The following is a 17,171-nucleotide window of genomic DNA, read 5'->3' as shown; positions in this document are numbered from 1 at the left end:
TGTCGGGCGGGTATGCATGCTAACTCACACTGCAGAGCTCGGCTACATGAAGCTTCTCCCTTTTCCCTTGCTCAGATACAAGCCTCAAGGATGGCCTCTTCCACGAGTTCAAGAAGTATGGGAAGGTGACGTCGGTGCAAATCCATGGGGCCTCTGAGGAGCGCTACGGCCTGGTGTTCTTCCGCCAGCAGGAGGACCAGGAAAAGGCCCTCAGCGCCTCCAAGGGGAAGCTCTTTTTCGGCATGCAGATCGACGTCACTGCCTGGAATGGCCCTGGTGAGCTCCCGCCGACTCCACAGCGCCTCCCTGTGGCTTTCCTGCATGGACTCATTTTATCCAAGTAGAAATATAAATTTAATGTAATGTTAAAAGGATGCTAGGTTCAGGGTATAGCATATCTATTTTTCATTCATTCACTGGGTAACACTGAAGAGCCTCACACCCTCTCTCTCTCCTTGCCTTTCTCCTTTCTCTTTCAGAGACGGAGAGCGAGAATGAGTTCCGCCCCCTTGACGAGCGGATAGACGAGTTCCACCCGAAAGCCACGCGGACCCTGTTCATCGGGAACCTGGAGAAGACCACCAGTTACCATGACCTGCTAAACATCTTCCAGCGCTTTGGGGAGATAGTGGTACGTTCACATTAGGAAGAGTGCACAAGAGCTTATGCAGCTTAACTGTGCGGCATAGTGGTAAAGGATCAGACTGGTAACCTGGAGGCTGACAGTCAAATTCCCAGGTGGGGCACTGCTGCTGCGCCCTTGAGCAAGGCACTTGGCCACAACATCTTAAGAAAATATCAAACTGTATCGCTAAGAGTAATCTACATACATTATTCTAAATCTGGGCATCTGCTAAGTAAATGTAGTGTTTGAGTACACTACATTCAAAGATGTTTTGCTCTTTGCTCAGGGTGAAGTAAGGTATAGGTGCATAAATACTCTTGTGCCCATGTAAACCGCATTTTCTGCATGTAGATGCTGGTGAGTTAATGCGCGGTACTTGTGGGGTCTGATCTTATGTGTTGCGTACTCACCTCCTCTCCTGATTTTCCCTCCAGGACATTGACATTAAAAAGGTGAACGGCGCGCCACAGTATGCCTTCCTGCAGTATTGTGACATTGCCAGCGTCTGCAAGGCCATCAAGAAGATGGATGGGGAGTACCTGGGCAACAACAGGCTAAAGGTGTGGCACTCATCGTTGTTCTCACATAGCCGTTTTCTTATATTCATCGTTATGTCACGATTTGACTACCGCCATCGACCAGAAAAATACTGCGGAGCGGAAACGGAAAATCGGCTTACCGGATTTTGACTAGCTGTGTTGGCGAACACATAAAGCATTTGCGGTGTTTACAAGGCATTCGCTCTTAGCCAGTTGGCTATGTACACTCTCATCTGCTGTTGGTGGAGACGCGTTTGAAAAATTGAAAATCTGAGCTCCTCGGCCAGAGGAGCTGTGTACAGAGGAGAGGGAGCAGAAAATTGCTTCTTGCGGCATTTGTGCCGCGGCGATGCGTGTTGCTGGTATTGCATCTGCAATGGAAGGATAAAGGTGATGAACAGTGTATTTAAATGTGTTGCTGTAGCATGTCTTGCACGATTCCATGTAAAGATAGCACGTTCTGCATGAGAACTTGATTGTGGATTGATCTTTTTCTGGGAAATTTGTTAAATGCTAGGTCCTGCTGTTCTTCTCGTTATCTGAGGTGAATTATCCGCAGCGCTAAAAGGACTAAAAGCAGCATGTTGTTGATGGCCGTGGCAATGTTTTTAACACGGGTTCTGCTTCTCTTCCTCTGCGCAGCTGGGATTTGGAAAGAGCATGCCCACGACGTGCGTGTGGCTGGACGGCCTGGCCTCCAACATCACGGAGCAGTACCTCACGCGACACTTCTGCCGCTACGGGCACGTGGTGAAGGTAAAAGGCGCTCATTCATCCCCCCCCTCCCCCCCCCCCCCGTTTCCTCCGCCTCGTTTCGCTGCTCCCTGAAACAGGAGAAAATCGGATAAAATTGCGCTGCTCCTCTTTCTCTCTCTGTCCCTCACTCAGGTCGTGTTCGACAGATTGAAAGGGATGGCCCTCATCCTGTACAACAACATCGAGTACGCACAGGCTGCTGTCAAGGAGACCAAGGGCTGGAAGATCGGGGGCAACAAAATCAAGGTGGGAGAGGACAATTACACAGAGTCAAATAACCATTTACAATTTGTAGGGTATTTCGTCTTAGGGTATTTGTTGACTCATTCGTACCATCTCTGTGTAGGACACGAGTTTGTTAAGGTGTAAATCTAACATTTTTCAAAATATCTTTAACAGTGTCCTACCTGAAGAGAATATAGGATTCCTGAATGTGAAAAGTTTAGTTTGTTGCCCTCTGGTAGAGATTTTTTTGTTTTAGCCAGTAAGAAATTTACGAAGTGGGACCCAGCTGATCTTATTTTACCGCTTGCATGGTGGCTACATTAGTCTTCATTAATGGTGTTATGTAACGGTTCTGATGTAATATGCCTCTGAGTTATTTGAACTCAGTTTGCTTCTCAACAGCACGGTCTGTTTAGGCAACCATACGTACTCTGGAACGGCTGCCACTTTAATTGTGTAGGGTCTCTTCAGGTGATAGATTTCCTGACAGCAGGAACTGTGTTGTAATAACATCCGTTTGCTTTCCGCAGGTGGACTTTGCCAACCAAGAGAGTCAGATGGCATTCTACCGCTCAATGCAGGCATCAGGGCAGGACATCAGAGACTTCTATGAAATCCTGTCTGAGAGAAGGTTCATATTTCAATATGCATTCTGTTGTAGAGGAGGCGATAAGGAGTGCAGTGAACAGTTGTAAATAGTTGTCTTTCCTATATGTAGTAAATTGAGCCAATATGAAAATATAGAATGTACTTTTAATAAGATTTTTGAGAAGACTAGTGAAGGCTCAAGAAGGCTAGACTACGCTGTGAGTAGGGACTTCTGAGAGAAATTGCGATTTCAGAAGGAGTGTGCCTGTTACCTCACAGTGAACCCTGAGCTCCGGCTGAGACAGAAATAGACAGTGAAACGCGGAGAGCTGAGTCGGCCTCCTCAGGGACTGTAACGGCTCAACCCAGCAGAAACTGTGTTTGTAAACACTAATGTCACGCCGGTTTTCTCTTTACGTTCGGCTGGGATGAGAGTATTGCCAGGACAGTGCAGCACAACGTGACTGCTGGACTCTTACAGTGCCAGGCTCATATGAATGTAATACTGATTTGTGAGACCAAGCAAACTGATAATTGTACCGTGATCGATTTTTAATGCAAAATTCTTGATTCTTGCATTAATTTGATTTAACTCAAATATCTATACTTAGCAGTAACAAATAGATTCCATGGCATCCAAATTTGAGCAATTCTGCATTTAGTTACCAATGTTTACAAGTATGGTATAATTAATGAATATGTACTCTAATTTTGGTATGTTGGCATGATAATGGACTATTGTGAAATGATGGTAATATAACTATGATAACTAAGGTAGTTATGAATGATGATTTCCTAGGATTTACTAATGTCTGCTTCCCATCCTCCTTGTTTTTTGACAGAGATGAACGCAGGCCGCCGTACCATGACTACTCAGCGGAACGGGCATACTATGAGAATGTTCGTGCACAGGGCGCTTATGCAGACGACCCTCGCCGCGAGTACGCTGCCCGCAGCCGCGAATTTTACCCAGAATGGGACCCCTACCAAGGCGACTACTATGATCCACGCTACTTTGACGATCCCCGCGAGTACAGGGATTACCGTGACCCGTACGAGCAGGACATTCGCAAGTACAGCTACCTGCAGCGGGAGCGGGAAAGAGAGAGGGAGCGCTTTGAGACGGACCGTGAACGTGACCATGGCCGGCGCACCATCGAGAGGAGTCAGAGCCCTTCCCACCCCCGGCGCCCAGCGACGCCCACGGCCTCACCGTCCCCGTCTGAACGCATGCCCAGCGACACGGAGCGGCGCATCTACAGCCGCTCCTCTGAGCGAAGCGGCAGCTGTAGCTCGATCTCGCCTCCACGCTACGAGAAGCCTGACAAGGTGAGGCCTGAGCGTTACGGCAAGAGTGAGAAGCCGGAGAAAGAGCGGCAGCTGTTCGACATGGAGCGGAGCGGCGAGAAGGACAAACGAGCTGGGCGTAAGGAGAAGGCTGACAAAGACAAAGGGGAGAAGCTGGCAACGAAGGCGAGGAAGGTGAAGGTGCCGTCTCCCAGCATCCCCTCTTCCGAGACGGACCCTGAACCAGATCGGGAAGCTAGCCCGGAGGCAGGTCCACGAACCAAAGGAGGCAAGCTGCCAGCTAAGGAGAAGGATGGATCCGGCAAGGGGCGTCTTGATCTGCCTCCTTGTGTGGTGCAGCTTACACGTGTCAAGGAAAAAGAAGGAAAGGTGCTGGACCAAGCTGGCTCTGAGAAGCAGAGACAGAAGGGTGAGAATGATAGTGTTCGTTCCCCGTCACTGCCCCCACCTCCACCAGCTGATCAGAAAGGAGTGCTCTCGCGGCTAGATCTTCAGAAAGGAGATTCAGTTAAGCAGGGGAAAGCAGCTAAGGAAAAAGGCTTAGCAAGCCAGGTGGAGGTTGTGGACAAGGATGGCAAGGTTAAACTCAAGAAGCACCCAAAATCAGAACCTGGAACTGATGGAAATAATTCTTCCATGGAAACCGATAAGCCAGCTGCACGAAAGAGACGTTTCGGAGATGCGGGTGGGAAGATTGATCGGCTTAAGAGGGTCAATCAGGAAGAAGAGGAGGGGAGACTCGGGCTTAAGAAGCTAGTGGATGTTGGAGCCCCTAATGCCGTGGCAAAAGAGACGGAGGGTGAGAGAAAAGTAGTGCGAAAAGAGGCACACAAAAGAGGACACCAGAAGCCAAAACCAGAGAGGCTGGTTACTGTCTCAAGCCCAAAAGAAGGCCACGAGTCTGGGGGCATCTCCGTGGGGCTCAGTCTGGACCTACAGGCACGACTTGGGGAACCCACAGAGGAGGCTGCAGACCCCTCAGACTTTACCGGTAAGGTAAAATCCCAGGGCCGCCCTAGTATTGCACGGATGTTTTCTGATGATGGAAGTCAAGATCAGGATGATTTAAAAGAGCCGGAACGACCGAACTACGCAGGTATCTGTGAACAGGCCACGGTTGAAGAGAAAGTTACAGGGGTGGGAGAAGAGCGTCTGTCCATGGACATTGACCACTCTCAGAGCTACCGCAAACAGATGGAGCAGAACAGGAGGCTTCGGCAGCAGCTGCAAGAGTCTGACAAGCAAGATAAGCCGGGGAGCCCCCGAGGTGCTGACACTGAGGACTTTGAGCATCGCAGCTTAGTGCATGAAGTGGGCAAGCCTCCTCAGGATGTTACAGATGATTCCCCGCCCAGCAAACGCAAGAAGCAGGAGGCATTCGAAAGTGATATAAGTGTTAAGCGGGAACGTAACTATCGGAGTTCTCGGCAAGCAAGTGACGATTTAGAGCGGAACATATCCTCTCCTCCAGGGCTGCGACCGTTCTCCTATCATGAGGAAGAGAGTGCTTCTAACTCACCCCATCTGGTGGCTGTCAAAGAAGCCAAAGAGTCACCTAAGGTAGATGATAAAGTCTACTCACACCTGGACCTGCTGAAGTACAGCTTGGATCCAACAGTTGGCAGGACCCGGCCTGCCCAATCAGAGCTCCCTAAGCTGAAAACTGCATCACTGGGAAGTGAGGAGGAAGTGCAACAGCGCTGGGAGAGCCGAGTGAAGCAGGACCTGCGGCTGGACATGAGCTTCCCCAGCAGCATTGTGAAACGTGAGAGCATCCGTAAGCGCCTCCATGATTTGGAACCTGGGGAGGTGCAGTCTGACTCTGAAGAGGATGGAGAGAATAAACACCACTCCCCTAAGCCTTCCACCTCCCTCTCTTACTTCTTCAGAGACCGTGAAGAGAGGCTGTCAGACCTTAAGCTGTCCTCCTCCCTGGAGAGAAATAAGTTTTACTCTTTTGCACTGGATCAGACCATCACACCGGACACCAAGGCTCTGCTGGAAAGAGCTAAGTCTCTCTCCTCCTCCAGGGAAGACAACTGGTCCTTCCTGGACCGAGACTCGCGCTTTGCCAGCTTCCGCAGCAGCAAGGATAAGGAAAAGGTGGAGTCCACGCCACGGCCAATCCCCTCCTGGTACATGAAGAAGAAGAAGATCCGCACCGACTCAGAGGGCAAGCTTGATGACAAGAAAGAGGAGCCTAAACCGGAGGAGCAGGAGCGGCAGGAGCTGTTTGCCTCCCGATTCCTTCACAGCTCCATATTTGAGCAGGACTCCCGGCGCCTGCAGCACCTGGAGCGAAAAGAGGAAGACCCAGAGCTAGGCTTGGGCCGGCAGCCCAGTAAACAAGCAGCAATAGATGGGCAGCTTGGAACATGTGGAGTAGACCTGCAGCAGGAACCAATGGTGCTTTTTCATAGCCGCTTCTTGGAACTGCAGCAGCAGAAAGAGAGGGATCAACGGCCAAGGGAACCTGAGAGAGGCAGCAGCGTGGACGGGAATGTGATGGAGAAGCCACAGGATGGAGAACAGCAGCCTCAGCAGCAGCCAACCAAAGTATCTGAGCCAGCACTGGAGCCGGAATTGAAACCGGGCAGCCCTGTTCCAGTTATCCCAGCTTCAGCTTCTCTTCCAGTGCCTCTACCACAGGACAAGCCCACTGTCCAAACAGTGTCTCCAGATCATCCAGTCTTGCAGACAAAAGAAGAAAATCTGGAGGCTGAGAAGGTCTCATCACCCCCGTCCTTGCCTCAGGTGGATGTTAAGCCCCCTCTCCCTGTCAGCATCATGCTGCCTGAGCCTGTCCCCTCAGAGACAGACATTAAAATGGAACCAAAGGAGGAGGCTCCTGAAACCAGGATCCCAACTGAAAACTCATTAATTGGGGATCACTCTTCCTTCCTTGATGTTAAGCCTCCTACTCCTGGGGCTTCACTGAGCAATTTGGAGCCAGAACTTGAGCCTGAGCCTGACCCTGAGCCCCCTGAGCTCCATGGCTCTGTCTCCCCCAAGCAGGAGGATGCTACGGAGTCTGTTAGAGGAAAGGAGGCCTTAGTTGTAAAGGAAGAGGAGGCCCCACCAGCTAAGGCAAAACCTCAGGATGTTGAGATGCAGCAGAAACCTGACGAACCCCCTGAGGCTCAGACACTGGTGTCTGATGATACAGAGGTGGAGCCAGTAGCAGCAACTCGGAAGTCCAAGAGCAAAAGGGCTAAACCTCCCCCGCCAGCACCACAACCTCCTGTGGCCCAAGCACCAAATGCAGAGAAACAGGCCACGCGCAAGAGTGAGCGCATTGACAGAGAGAAATCAAAACGTGCATCTTCTCCACGAGGAGATGCTTCCAAGGTTGCCTCAGATGCTAAGATGGCCTCTAAATCGCCCATCCATGCTGCTGACTCTGAGCAGGGCTCCGAACAGAGCTTACCCCTGAGCAGAACACGTCGTCGGAATGTGCGATCAGTCTATGCCACTCCAGTTGAGGATGAGACCCCACAGCAGCCTGCTAAAGATGTGCCGGAGTCGCCCCGCTCTACACGGAAGCGTGGAGGGGACAAAGAGGTCACCCAGCAGCAACAGCCACAGCAGGACACCCTAGCCGCGCCCACTACCACCACAAGACGAGGACGGCCCCCTAAAACCCGCCGGCCGAGGGAGGATGTATCACCTGTGAAGGGGGAACCAGTTAAAACAGCAGAGGCGGAGGAGATAGATAGCAAAGAGGCTGGAAATGGTGGAGAAGTCAGCAAGGTAGCAGAAGGGTGGCGTTCACCCCGCACACAGAAAGTACAGTCAAGTCAGGGCTCCCCACCTGCTGGTCAGGGGGGTAGGAAAGGCGGCAAAGCAGACAAACTGTTTGACAGTGCAGCTCAGGGGGTAGATCACACAGAGGGAGATGCTGCAGCTGCCCAGGACTCTTCTGACAGGTCTAAAGAAGACACCTTAGAGGAGGATAGGAAACAAAAAGAGGAGGAGGCCAAACAATATGCAACCCAGCAAGAGCCTGAGAAGGACAAAGAAACAACTGATCTCGCAGACAGGAAAGAAAATGAGGATAAAACCGGCGAAAAAGCTGCAGAGCCCGCAGCAGTTGAGAAACGGCTGCCAGTGGAGAAGGGTGGTAAAGGGAAAGCAGCAAGGTTGACGCGCAACACCAAGCCGTTAGCTGATGACAAGCTTAGCCTGAAAAACCTGGAGATCTGGCTTAGTGTTGATGAAGTGAAGGGTGCACTGCGCTCTGGTGAAGATGAATCTGAGCCTTACGAGGCTTCCCCAAAGAAGACAAAGCCAGGTGCCTCCAGCAAAGATGAGATACTGGCGCCCAGTTTTGAAAAAGGGGTGGTAGAGCTCAGCCCCAAGGACAAGGAGGAACTGTCTGATGCAGAGCCCCCGGTAGACCCAGCTGCTGCCCTGCTGGCCCAGCAGATGGAGCTGGAGCAGGCTGTCAAGAACATCGCCAAAATGACAGAAGATCCCACCCTGCCGCCTTACAAAGAGCCTCCCGTTGAGCCCCCTGCATTGATTCCTCCTGTTGTTGAGGAGCCAGGGAGTGAAATGGAGGAAGAAAAGCCAGCAAACCCTGCCAGTGAGACTGAACTGGCTGCTGCCATTGACTCTATCACTGCCGAAGACATTTCTGCAGATGCGGATGCGTTTGCAGCGCCCTCAACCTATACTGCGCTCATCCCCACCCCAGAGCCATTGGTGCTGCCTTCTGCTAGTGAGGCCATGGAGCCAGAGACACACCTGGCTATCAGTAATATCATGGATGTGGACACAGAGATGCAGCCTCTGAGTCCAGACTCCAAGGGTGCAGAACCAGCTACCAGTGGCTCATCTTTGACTCAGGAGGAGTCCCCTCCACCAGAGACACCCAAGAAAGGAGGTAAAGTCCGACCAAAACCTCAAAAGAAGTCCAGAAGCCGGAAGGCTAGTGCCAGTAGGAAGGGAGAGGCCCCTGAGGAGAATGTGTCTGAACCTGAGCCCCCTGCAATCAAGCTGCCAGAATCCATCCCTGAAGAGACACAGACTGTCAAACCCAAAGCAGGTGGTGCCATAGCGGCAGCAGCAGCTGCTGTTGCTACATCCACTGCTTCCTGCAAGCAGGACATGGGGCGTGTGATAGCAGGGGCTATGGACACCCCCAAGGAAGCAGAGCAGCCCCCAGTTGAGCAGCCTGAACCGCAAGAGTCTGCCTTTCACTCAGGCAACAAGAGTCCTCACCTCAACAAACGCATTAGCCACCCTGTAAATTCTGAACAGCCACCCTCTGAACTAGCAGCCCCTTCCCTCACACTGTCCCCAACCCACCTGAACTCCACACCATCGCGCTCTGGCAAACTGCCTCCCTCTCCTCCAGACTGGCTAAACAGATCAAAGGACACTGGGGCTCATTCTGCTCCAGTGCCTCAAGTCAGTGTAGCGTCTTCCCCCGTGGGGGCAGCTGCTGCCTCTGCACCCGCAGCGACCACTGTGGTGGCTCCCTCAGGGAACCCCCCTGACACCAAAGCATCTGATGTCGACCCCAGCTCCAGCACCCTGCGCAAGATCCTCATGGAGCCCAAGTATGTATCGGCCTCGAGCAGCAGCTCTGTGCCCAGCACGCTGCTGACCACCTCCCTCGTTGACCCTCGCATGTCAGAGAACGAGGCGCAGCCTGACGTGGCAGCCGCAAGGCCCTCTCCGCCTGAAGAGAAGCCGTCGCCTGCGACTCCCCAGCCTGCTCTCCAGCAACCGCCCCCGCTTCCTCCGCCTGAGACACAGCAGCCCTTCGGCGAGAAGATGAATTCTGTCATTGCCTCTACTGCCACTTCTGTTATCAGCCGCATCCCCGTGCCCTTTGACTCAGAGGAGGCCCCACGGATCTCGCTGAGCAATCGCAGTGCGGGCATGCAGCTGCCTAAGCAGAAGTACCGACCCAGTGTCAATGAGACTAACAGGTACCACGGACTGGTCATGGGGGAGGAAGGGAGCGGCATCGGGCGTCCCGGAGTGGAAAGCGCAGCTTACAGCACCGGGTCCAGCCCAGGCCTGAGAGTCAACACCTCAGAAGGTGTCGTGGTGCTGAGTTACTCAGGACAGAAGACTGAGGGGCCTCAACGGATCAGTGCTAAAATAAGCCAGATCCCGCCAGCCAGCGCAGTTGACATTGAGTTCCAGCAGTCGGTGTCCAAGTCCCAGATCAAACAGGAGCCGCTTACCCCCTCCCAGCCGCTAACTCCGAAGGGTTCCCAGACTCCCACAAGCTATGGTCACAGTGGTGGAGTCTTGGCTGGCCAGCCCTATAACACACAGCCAGTCATTTCTTCCATCAAGCAAGAGAGTCCAGGTTCAGAAAAATCTGAAATGCCGTACCACTCCGTTCAGCAAGGGGGGGCTGTGAAGATGATCCAGCAACCTGCGGGAAATCCCCAGGTCCTGGTCTACAACCAGGCCATGATAACGCAGCATGCAAAGAAAGGGGTCGGAGCTGAACCCTTGCCACTGAAAAGTGAGGCAGGCAAGTCATCCCAGCCTTCAAACCTAAGTCCTGGCATGAGCCCTCACCATCCCTCCCTGGCTAGTAACCATGTGGGCTCCAGCCCGAGCACCCCTACTGACAGAGCTCTCCCGCATCTGAGCGGGATAAAGCAGGAGCCCCATTCCCCTCGGATGTCAGGCCACTCGCCCTCCCCGTTCCCCAAAACGTGCCCACCCAGTACCTCCGCCTCCCCCATCGGCACCCCTGTGGTTCTGGGCCCGGGCATGCCTGCCATGTCCCAGTACGTGCACCACCCGGAGCAGTCTGTCATCATGCCCCCCCACAGCGTCACGCAGACAGTTCCCATGGGGCACCTCTCTCAGGGCGAGGTCAGGCTGAACACCCCGCCGCTGTCCGCCATGGGTTACGGGCTACGCCCCGAGCCACTGGCCTCCCCCCGCTCCGGCCCTCAGCAGCGCTCCAGCACGCCCCAGCCCGCCGGCATGAGGGACATCGTCCTGCAGGCTCACCCCGGCTCCGCAGCGGCGGCCGGAGGCAGCGGAGGCTCCATGGCGGGAGAGGAGGAAAGCAGACACTTCCACCAGGCCCTACGCCGGCCGTCTGTGCCGCAGCTGCAGCCGGAGGTGATGGTGATGCAGCCGGATTACCGGTTGCACCACGGCGGCTTGCGGATGGACCAGTACGGCCTGCCGTCACGGGACGTGCGGATCCTCATGCACCACCAGCTGGATCACTCGGCCGCCGAGCCCCGCCAGGCCCGAACCCCCGAGGCCCTCCCGTCCTCCTCCTCTTCCAGCAGCACCTCGTCGTCCTCTTCCTCCAAAACCCCTCCGGTGGGAAAGGGGGTGCTGGGGAAGGATGCCCCGAAAGCGCTGGAGGTGAAGATGCCGCCTTCTCCTCACGGAGAGAGGATCATGGGAGTCCACCCCTCCGTGCCTGTCATGGTGCCCTCTCAAGGGGTCCCGCTGATGCACGCGGGGGCGGCAGGTTCCTTCTCGGAATACCCGTCTGTGTACACCCGCGACATGCGCGGCTTCCACCCCCAGTTCACCGCTCACTCCCCTCTGGGGATCAACCTGCCCTCACGCAGCCTCACACCCTCCCAGGTGAGTCCAGTTCTGCCCCTTCATTGCGACTGTGTGTAGTAACAGTGGTCAGTATTTGATTTAATTTTAGCTAGCCCTATAACAACAGCCATCAAAGCCGTATGCGCCTCCTGTGTATGTGTGCATGTACCCCTTAGTTTTAGTATCATATATTTGATTGGCTCTGTGTATCTTGCATGATTACATGCGCAAACGTCCTTCTGAGGAAATCAGGAAAGATTTACAGTTACTACAGTTACTATTTACAGTTTCCTCGCAAATTAGAGCAGAGAGGGAGAGCTGAGATAAGCCCTTCCTCACCCTGTTCTGTTGCCTGTTTTCCCTCTCGGGGATAGAAGGCATAAGTTCACTCTGTCCCTGACATGTCCTACAACAGCAATCACATTGATTACAATTGCTTAGATACAAAATATGACTTGTGAATTGGTGTACATGAAATTTTCTGAATACTCTTGTGTATTCCTGAACTGGATAAAGAAAAGCCTCTCTGGTACGGGTTGACGCAGGTTATGCTCATGCAGTGTGTCTGGACTGAAATGGGGATTGTTGGCCTTTTGTCATTTAGCAAAAGCTCATATACAAGGATGACTTAAATAGCGCATGTACAAGGGCAAATGGACAGTAGTTTACATGCCAATCGTGGTAGTAAGTGGCAATTTATAACACTGTTGCAGTCTTCATACTTTCATGCACTGAAATGCATATTGCCATAGTGAAGGGGACATGAAATGAGCTAAATATAGAAATGCTACAGAAGCTATTTCGAGGTAGATAAGTTATCTTGAGCCTGCGGTGTTAAGGATGTAAGGACATGCTGTAGCTTTAGCATTTCTGCTGCCGCTGCTAATTCAATTACCACAGATTTTAATTGTGCCATGTGATGTTCAGGTGTACCTCAGTTTAGCCTCACATGTCATGGTTTTCCTCTTGATTCCTATCTTTTGTTACTGCTTTGTTTTACGAGGTCTATTAATGTCTTATTCTCTCACCCCTTCCCTTGAATTCTGCCTTGTCCTCAGGGTCTTCAGGACGGGGACCACGGCCACCGGAGCAAAACGCCCCAGCTGTCTTCCTCAGGCGCCGCGGCAGAGCGAGGGGAGCCCAAACCCTCGGAGGGCTCGCACCTCCGCCACGCTGTCCCCATGGACCTGCCCCACCTGCCCCGCGGCCAGGCCGAGACGTGCTCGCCCTCCTACACCTCCCCGATCCCCGTGCCCCACAAGATGGAGCTGGCGCCTCCGGCGGCGGGGCAGAAGGGCTCGCAGCCGTTCCTGTCGGCCCAGCTGCCCCCGTCCTCCTCCGGCCCTCCCCCAGCGCGGCTCGACGGCAAGCCGGAGCACCCGGTACACCGGCCCGTCGACATGGTGCAGCTGCTAACGGTGAGCCGGGAGGGGGAGCTGGGCTGAGAGGAGGGGGTCAAAGCGTAGCAGCAGGTCGTTATAACTCATGTAGGGCAGACGTTCACAAAGGGGATGATGGGGGGAGAAAATTTCACTGTTTTTTCTTCACGGATGTCTCCCGTTTCCCCTCGAGCAGAAGTACCCCATCGTGTGGCAAGGCCTGCTGGCGCTCAAGAGCGACACGGCGGCCGTCCAGCTCCACTTCGTCTCCGGCAACAACGTGCTGGCGCACCGGTCGCTGCCGCCGCCCGAGGGGGGCCCCCTGCTCCGCATCGCGCAGAGGATGAGGCTGGAGGCGTCTCAGCTGGAGGGCGTGGCTCGCAGGATGACCGTGAGTAGCCAGCCCCTCCCCCTTTTTTTCCCAGATCAAAGCAAATGGCGTTCTCTGTTGAGTAAATGGAGAAGACATACACAACATTAATGTGTTAAATCACTTAGGATGTGCATGTGTCCTGTGTCATATCCTGTAATAACCTCCCACCTTCCTGACGCCTTTTTCTCAGAGTTGATGATAATGATTTTTGTTGCTTAGGTGGAGAGCGACTACTGCCTGCTGCTGGCTTTGCCTTGTGGGCGTGACCAGGAGGATGTCCTGAACCAGACCCATGCCCTGAAAAGTGGCTTCATCACCTATCTGCAGGCCAAGCTGGCTGCTGGCATAATCAACGTCCCCAACCCCGGTTCAAACCAGGTATGCACCTGTGTGTGTGTGTGTGTGTGTGTGTGTGTGTGTTTCTGTGAGCAGGGAAGATGATCGTGCAAATTGTGCTTCTCTCAGTTTCATTTCAGTCACTGTATTTTTTTGTCTCCCCTTCTCTCCCCTCTGTAGCCGGCCTACGTGTTGCAGATTTTCCCGCCTTGTGAGTTTTCAGAGAGCCACCTGTCCCGGCTCGCACCCGACCTCCTCAACAGCATCTCCAGCATCTCTCCGCACCTCATGATTGTCATCGCCTCCGTCTGAGACACCCCCTTTTTCCCGTAACTCCCGGTGGAAGCAGCCCGATCTCCAGCCTTTCGGCACCCAGCAGGGGTGAGGAAGACTCTGGAGGGCGCTCAGCTGGATTTTTGGATCAGTCAATTTCCCTGCTCACACTGTTCAACAGATCCCCACCCTCGCCCTCCATATGCTGTTCTCTGCCTCTCCCCTGGAGAAGACAGGGAAGGGTCAAGCTAGATCTACAACGGTCTGTTTTATGATTGTTTCTCTGCTGTATTTTTACTTTTTTAGGGAGTTGCATTTTTTATTTAGGGGAGGTGTTTAGAAATAAACAAAAATCCGACTAGGGATGGGGGGGGGACGCTTGATGAACAACCACAGAACTGAGGAGGACAGTTGCAACTTGGGTGGCCTTTTATTTTTACTTTCATTTTGATCGAAACGATTGTGATTTCATCTTTTAATTTTCTAACAAAGTGGAACCGAAAATGAAAAATCATTGCACTATATTGGGGAAGTCGAGGAAAAGGCGAAAAGAAAAAAAAAAAAAGACAAAAAAAAAAAACAACAATGACTGTATTTCAGATTTTAAAGTCAGATTATACATGTAGTTGAGTGAATGTTCGGCTTTCACTCACCAGCCTCAGCTGTACATTGGAAGACATTGCCTGTGAAATACTGTTGGGATTTAGGAGAGCAAATCATGTCAGCCTGAGTAATCATCCTTGCTTCTACTGGTTCTGTTCTGCTTTTCTTCTGCCACTCAGCTAGAAATTCCTCTCTCCCTGCTTCCTGCCCCGGGAACTCTGCAGGGGGCTTTTGGATTTGTACAGTTTACACTTGATGCCTCAACAGCGGACTATATATATAGTTTTTTTTTCTTTTTTTCTTTTTCTTTAAGAATTAAGGTATGAGGGGGAGTATTTGGAACTCTGTAAATATTATATATATTTAAAAGATGTAGACAAGAAACCTGGACTCCCGAGTGGATAACTTTGCAAAATGGCAACAGGCTAACCAACTATGAACATACACAATTTCAAGGAAACTGGCGCATTGTTCACCGAGATGTTCACAAAAATGTTTTTAAAAATTTGTGCCAAAACATCTTTGAGAGAGGAAAAAAAAAACGAAAACAAAATGGTATGTAAAATATTTTCGTACACGACCTGCGTCATTCATTCATAAGTGCTTCTGTTTTGACTTTGCCCCGTATTTTGAGATTTCGTTCCATTTCTGGCCCCTCTTGGCATCCTGGGTTCCCCTTGTCATTTTTTCTTCCTTTTTTTTTTTTGGGTTTTCAGGCTTTGTGAAGAGATTCTGCAAGTTAATTTATGGAAGCCGTTTTCTCCCTACATTGGCTAGCCCCTCCAATTTTTCTGGTTCCATTTTTTTTCCTGTTGAAGTCGAAAATTGAAAGGAATGTTGAGACAGTGCTGGCTGTACCTCGCTGAAATGTGAGAGACTGGCAGGTTTTAAATGTGAAGAGGAAAAAACTTGTATCTTTAAAGTTGTAACATGGGCAAATATATGTACTTGTGGGCTCTCTCTCTCTCTCTCTCTCTCTCTCTCCACCTTCTGATGTCTCCATGAACCACATTGTACAGTCATTTTTTTGACATCTGTGTTCATTTGGATTATACTTTGCTTTATGTTCCTTCCACCACCGTCATCTTGTAACAAAAAGAGTACTGAAGCCAGAAAAAAGGACAACCAGGTATAATCTGAAAACAGGAAGCAAACCTTGTCTCCGTTTTTGTGGTGTAAATATTTGTACGACTGCAGGTTGACAGCTCTCTCATGGTAATGTTGAAGGCACTTACAGTTTTGATACACAAATAAAAACAAGTAACAAAAAAAAAGGAATCATAACCACCTTTTCTTTTTGAGCTGTCCTTCATCTCGATGTATAATTTTTATCTGTGTTTGTTACTGTTCCTCTATGAGGCAACTTTAAGATGTGTGTAAAATAAATTCATGTTGATTTACATTGATCTCCACAGACCTTTGAATGATCAGTGGCAGTGAGTAGTTCTGTGGGTACTAGGTCAACAGGTAACATGGGTTAATAGGTCCCTGTAATCTGCAAAGAATCCTGACCTGGGCTTAGTCCACCATAAAACCCCATCAGTTCACTTCACTGTCCCCATGAACCTCTGACACCCCATCCAGGTTCCTGGCTGTGGTGATGTCACTGGTTCTGGTGATGTCACAATGGAAGTGTTTTTGGGGTTAAGATTGTAACAGCAGTGTGATGTTGTGATCAAGGAAGTGGAGTTGCAGTTGAAAGATTGCAGGGTCAGCTCTTAGGTGGAGCGCTGCAGTTAAGCCCATAAGCAAGGTGTTTAACTAATAAAAAAATATGTATAAGCTCCGTAAATCGCACCGGATTAGGGCATTCTACTGAGCAAACAATGTAATATAACCCACAGATGACTGACGAGGGTTGACTCCTATTAGCACATTCTTCCACACCCTGTGGGTGAAATGTTACCTTCTGTGTTTAATCCACAGTCTGAGGTGATGTCATTTTATGCAACCTCTTATCTACCAACATTCTTCGACAGGGAGTCAGTGGAGTGTTTCTTTGGTTACGTTATAGCAAGAAGCATCTATGAAATCATATGTAAGTTACATGGTGATAAAATATGAAACGTATCACATTTAAACGTGAATATAAGGTGAGCAATATGAGCTTGATTGCTAGCTAGCTTGAGTATGAGCTCGCTATTATCAATGACACTTGAGACAAATATTCTAAGCTTGCCTGAATCTCACACATGCACATAATTTTGGAGGCAATACCTGGCCACACCTTAACTATATACCACAGGTGATTTTAACAGACTGATTTTGAGTCTTTGTGAGCAGTCAGCTCTGAACTCCATTGAAAGACCTTGGTCAGTCTTCAGTAGTATCGTGATGGTCGATTTCCCGGATGCTCCCTGTAGGTGGCGATGAAAGCAGCGCATGCATCTACTAGCATTGGCAGCTTTGAGGCAGGAGTTGCCTGAAAGGGCTGATCCAGGACCAGATTCCTTAGTCACAATTCTTTCTTTCTCCATTGCAACCTAAATCGCACAACTGGTCCTAGATCAGGCCTCGTGAGCAACTTCTACCTGGAGGCACCCCAGCACCCCAGTGTGCACGTTCCTAGAGCCAGTGCCACCTGCAGGTCCAAGGCCTGTACGACCTCTCCTTAAATG

The 17,171-nt window shown here is 51.2% G+C and overlaps 1 protein-coding gene across 2 annotated transcripts in view; it reads left to right on the top strand.

The window, feature by feature from the left end:
• The window catches only part of si:ch1073-335m2.2 (msx2-interacting protein), a 38,845-nt gene extending 23,750 nt beyond the window's left edge, over positions 1-15,095 (top strand). For both annotated transcript variants that reach the window (XM_036531748.1, XM_036531747.1), the window contains exons 5-15: positions 76-276; positions 480-631; positions 1,060-1,185; positions 1,807-1,920; positions 2,053-2,166; positions 2,676-2,776; positions 3,576-11,628; positions 12,648-13,007; positions 13,165-13,359; positions 13,561-13,719; positions 13,858-15,095. In XM_036531748.1, the coding sequence (XP_036387641.1) occupies positions 76-276; positions 480-631; positions 1,060-1,185; positions 1,807-1,920; positions 2,053-2,166; positions 2,676-2,776; positions 3,576-11,628; positions 12,648-13,007; positions 13,165-13,359; positions 13,561-13,719; positions 13,858-13,989 (9,707 nt within the window). In that variant the 3' untranslated portion in view covers positions 13,990-15,095. The remainder of the gene's footprint in view (positions 1-75; positions 277-479; positions 632-1,059; positions 1,186-1,806; positions 1,921-2,052; positions 2,167-2,675; positions 2,777-3,575; positions 11,629-12,647; positions 13,008-13,164; positions 13,360-13,560; positions 13,720-13,857) is intronic.
• Positions 15,096-17,171: the final 2,076 nt, after the last annotated feature.

Source organism: Megalops cyprinoides, chromosome 6 (assembly GCF_013368585.1).
Source record: "Megalops cyprinoides isolate fMegCyp1 chromosome 6, fMegCyp1.pri, whole genome shotgun sequence".
NCBI classification, from domain to species: domain Eukaryota; kingdom Metazoa; phylum Chordata; class Actinopteri; order Elopiformes; family Megalopidae; genus Megalops; species Megalops cyprinoides.
This window is presented reverse-complemented; position numbering and strand designations above follow the sequence as displayed.